This window comes from Cynoglossus semilaevis, unplaced genomic scaffold (assembly GCF_000523025.1).
Source record: "Cynoglossus semilaevis isolate Cse_v1.0 unplaced genomic scaffold, Cse_v1.0 scaffold548, whole genome shotgun sequence".
NCBI lineage: Eukaryota > Metazoa > Chordata > Actinopteri > Pleuronectiformes > Cynoglossidae > Cynoglossus > Cynoglossus semilaevis.
The window spans coordinates 1-4,268 of record NW_007585205.1 but is presented as its reverse complement, the minus strand read 5'-3'; the positions used below and the strand labels follow the sequence as shown (position 1 = coordinate 4,268).

Here is a 4,268-nt window from a genome sequence, read left to right as displayed (position 1 = left end):
TCCTCTTCTTCCTCTTCCTCTTTTTCTTCTCCTTCCTCTTCTTCCTCTTCCTCTTTTTCTTCTCCTTCCTCTTCTTCCTCTTCCTCTTTTTCTTCTCCTTCCTCTTCCTCTTTTTCTTCTCCTTCCTCTTCTTCCTCTTCCTCTTTTTCTTCTCCTTCCTCTTCCTCTTCTTCTTGCTCTTCTTCCTCTTCCTCTTTTTGTTCTTCCTCCTCTTCTTCAGGTGTGTTTGAACTTTGAGTGCCGCAGCGCTGATGTCCTCAACTTCGACTGTGACGTGGACAACAAATGTCATGGACAAGGGGTGAGACACATTTGGCCCTGGACCTCATGGTCAGCTGTTCGACTCCATCACTCACTCTCTCTCTTTCTGACTGTATTTCTCCCCCTTCACCACTAGGTGTGCATCAGCAACAAGAACTGTCACTGTTGTGAAATTGTCAAAATCTCACTAATGAATGAGGAGAAAGATGACTGTGTGCACGTTTCCGTAGTCTTATCTCCAGAATGCCCTCATAATTTACTAGGGAGAGACCTTTTAACATGTATTGAAATGGCAGTTGTTCCAACTGCAGCAGGGGTAATGGTAGTAAAGAGAACACCATTAAGCCTAGTAGAAACCTTTGTAGTAGAGGGAAAACACGGACCTCACTACTATTGGTCATTAGACATTCCTAATGGCCCGCCAGGAGATGTCCCTAAGACCTTAATGACAAAAGCCCAAGAAATAGTGGAACAGGGAGGTGACAGAATGAATCCAGAAAATTTACATACCACTCTAAGATTTAAAACCATGGTTACCTAAATCATTATTCAAATGAGCTGCAGTTATGACACATGGGCCGTGCAATGTGTCAACAGGAAGGATGGTATCATTAGTAGATAAGCAAACCACACCAACCTGAGTCGTGCTGCACAGACTAGAGCTCATCAATGTGCTGATTTGAGGTCCGTATTTTGCAGTCTGTCAGGATCCTAGGTTTGAATAAAGTAGGCCATTTTGTCAAAAATCTGCCCGACACGTCCTTTCCTACAAACACTGCAGCTTAACACCTCCCTCTGTCTCTGGATAAAAGACTTTCTTTCAAACAGACCACAACGGGTCAGAATGGGCGCCACCACATCCTCCAACATCATCCTCAACACTGGGGTCCCCCAGGGCTGTGTCCTCAGTCCAGTCTTGTACACACTCTATACACACGACTGCATTGCCACCCACGCATCCAACAGTCTCATCAAATTTGCTGACGACACAACAATTGTTGGACTGATCAGCAACAATAATGAAACCCCATACAGGAAAGAGGTCCAAGCACTGGCGGCTTGGTGCAGCGACAACCACCTCAACCTCAACACCAAAAAGACAAAAGAAATAATAATTGATTTCAGGAAAACAGGATCTACACCACACTCAGGCCTTAGCATTAACGGAGAGGAAGTGGAGCAGGTCAGAAACTTCAAGTTCCTTGGCCTACACATTTCAGAGGACCTAAGCTGGACTGTTAATACAAAAAACATAATAAAAAAGGCCCAACAACGTCTTTTCTTCCTCAGAACTCTGAGGAAAAACAAACTCCCACGCCCCCTACTCAAAAACTTCTACCACTGCACAATAGAGAGTGTCCTGACCTACGGATGCACAGTGTGGCATGCCAGCTGCACTATGCAGGAGAAAAAACAACTGCAACGGGTCATCAAGACGGCCCAGTGGATCATCGGATCCCCGCTCCCATGCCTGGAAGACATCCACTCAGATCGTCTCCTCCGAAGGGCCAGGAAGATCCGGGATGACCCTGCGCACCCAGGACACACTCTATTTACCACCCTTCCATCAGGCAGACTTAGGGTTCTAAAAACCCGTACCAACCGGATGAAGAACAGTTTCTTCCCCACGGCGGTAAAGAGGCTTCTGCAGGACCCATAGCGCCATCTCATTCCACAACTGCACACACACACCATCTACTACCTCCTATCCAAAGGGACAGTTGCAATAACCTGATGCACAGATCACTTTTATAAATTAATATTTTACTTGAATACTGTCATAACTACTGTTTCACTTTTTATATTCTGTCTTATATGCTATTTATTAGCTATTTATATTTATTTATACAGATTTTTTTTTTAATTCTTATGTCAAGCTGCTACTACGGTGAGAGATGCCAAACGAAATTTCGTTGTATTATGTACAATGACAATAAAGCTTCTTCTTCTATATCATTGTGTTATGTCGCCCTCTGGTGGTTCGCTTTTTACATGATTGCTCCGCGAGTTTAGGCCGGTTAGCCTGTTGCTAACTTAGCATTCCAGCTAAAATACGTAACAGCGGCCATACGAAAGTTAAACCGAAGGACTAAAGGTAATATAGTAACAGTAACAACAACAACAATAATAATATTAATATTAAGTTGTATTATTATAAAATAATAATTGTAATAATAATTATTATTATATCTTGAAAAAAAAGGGACAAAGCCGAAAGGAAAAGAAGAAGCTATCTTGCTATCATTAATACGTACGCAGATATACACAGTAGTATTTGTTCCGTGTGTTTTGTACAGTATTGTTGGTCAGAAACTTTTCTTTTACTCCAAAATTTCTGTAAATCATATCCAACATCTGTCACTGCTGAGGCTGGAACTTTTTTTTTATTACATTCTGTCTTCAGAGCTGATGGAGTATCTTCAGCCAACTCCAACACCAGGGGGCCCCCTCCTCGGTCACAGCCTCCGCCTGTTCCCCGAGCTGGCAACATCGTCAGAGATGGGGTAGGACATTATACCAGATGAACCACTCGTCGAAGCTACTAGTAATGATAAAAAAACAACAACAACTAACCTGTAGAGAAGTTAACACACAGATCGGCTGGTTAGTTCTCCCTTGTCCAGGAGACGGGGTTCCCAACATTGGTCTGTGCCACGGACTGGGTTCATGTGAGACGGAGTGATCGTCAAGGTGCAGCAAAAATACAAGTAGTACTGAAAACTAGTAGTGAAAATAAAACTAGTACTGTTAATTAAGCTAGTACTGAAAATGCAACTAGTACTGAAAATTAAACTAGTACTAAAAATTAAACTAGTACTGTCAATTTAACTAGTACTGAAAATGCAACTAATACTGTCAATTAAACTAGTACTGAAAATGAAACTAGTACTGTGTTGGTGCCGAAAATTACGTTATTCAGTCACCACTGTTGTCATCTAACTGCCGCAGATAGAATGACCGGAAAAGAACCACACCTGACAACGTTGTACTTTTTACTCGCTGCGAAGGGGAGCAGAGAAACCAACAGCTTCGCAGAGCTGGCTCACCTAAGTCCCAAAGTGTATGAGGACTGCAGCTCCTTTTATTGAGAAAGTTTCACAAGTACTGGGCAGTTGTTTTTTTCTTTAAGTTTTACTCCCAGGGCAAAGTTCATCTGATTCCCATACTTGATGAGAAACAGACCTCATCCTTTATGGACCTACGTTGTAAAAAACCTTTTAAGAGTACCTACTCCGGTCAAGCAGACCATTATTTACCACACTTAGATAACAGTTTATGGTTCACCACACTTTGGTTTAACACACTTCGGTAACTAACTATAAATTCTGTTTACATATTGTAAATTAAATTAGTACTGTAAATGTAACTAGTACTGTCAATGAAACTAGTACTGTAAGCTAAACTTACAGGCTGGTTTTCTGTCCTCTCTGTGGGACCATATAAAATGTTGCTGACCTTTTCTCTGTGACCCTGTACCATAAAACCTGAGACCCACTACCGGTCCAGGGGTTGGGAACCTCTAGATTAAAAAGCAGCTGTGTGTAATCATCAAACATTAACATATTAACATTCTCTGCTCTCTCTACCTTTGAAGCACAACGCTCAGCTGCTGCCGCCACACCAGGTAAGATACTTCTACTGCAGTACCCCCCCCACTAGTGGACAGAACTGCTCCGCGACACAGAAAAATAATATTTAGCTTTGGCACATCAGTCCAACTGTGACGTTTGTTTGCTAATTTATTAATATGACGATTCCTGTTTTCTGACACCAGGTGGTGGAGACCAGCAGGACCGCTCCAACCTATGCACTCAGGCCGCCCCCGCCCCCTATGTGAGAAAAAAAAAATCACTCTGCACAACACTCTTCATTTCCACAAAACTGCACTGACATAGATGTCTAGAACTCATTTATTCACTTTATTGATGAAAAATACATAATTCCCCTTCATACCACTAGAGGGAGCTCACGCACCACCCGGGTTGCGCAAACCATAGTTACCATAA

At 42.4% G+C, this 4,268-nt stretch overlaps 1 protein-coding gene across 1 annotated transcript in view; it reads left to right on the top strand.

The window, feature by feature from the left end:
• The window catches only part of LOC103398957 (uncharacterized), a gene marked incomplete at its 5' end in the record, with an annotated part of 7,396 nt that extends 3,297 nt beyond the window's left edge, over window positions 1-4,099 (top strand). Inside the window, 5 exon segments of the mRNA XM_025053915.1 lie at window positions 221-301; window positions 1,043-1,894; window positions 2,559-2,765; window positions 3,857-3,886; window positions 4,037-4,099. Of these exon segments, the coding sequence (XP_024909683.1) occupies window positions 221-301; window positions 1,043-1,894; window positions 2,559-2,765; window positions 3,857-3,886; window positions 4,037-4,099 (1,233 nt within the window).
• Window positions 4,100-4,268: the final 169 nt, after the last annotated feature.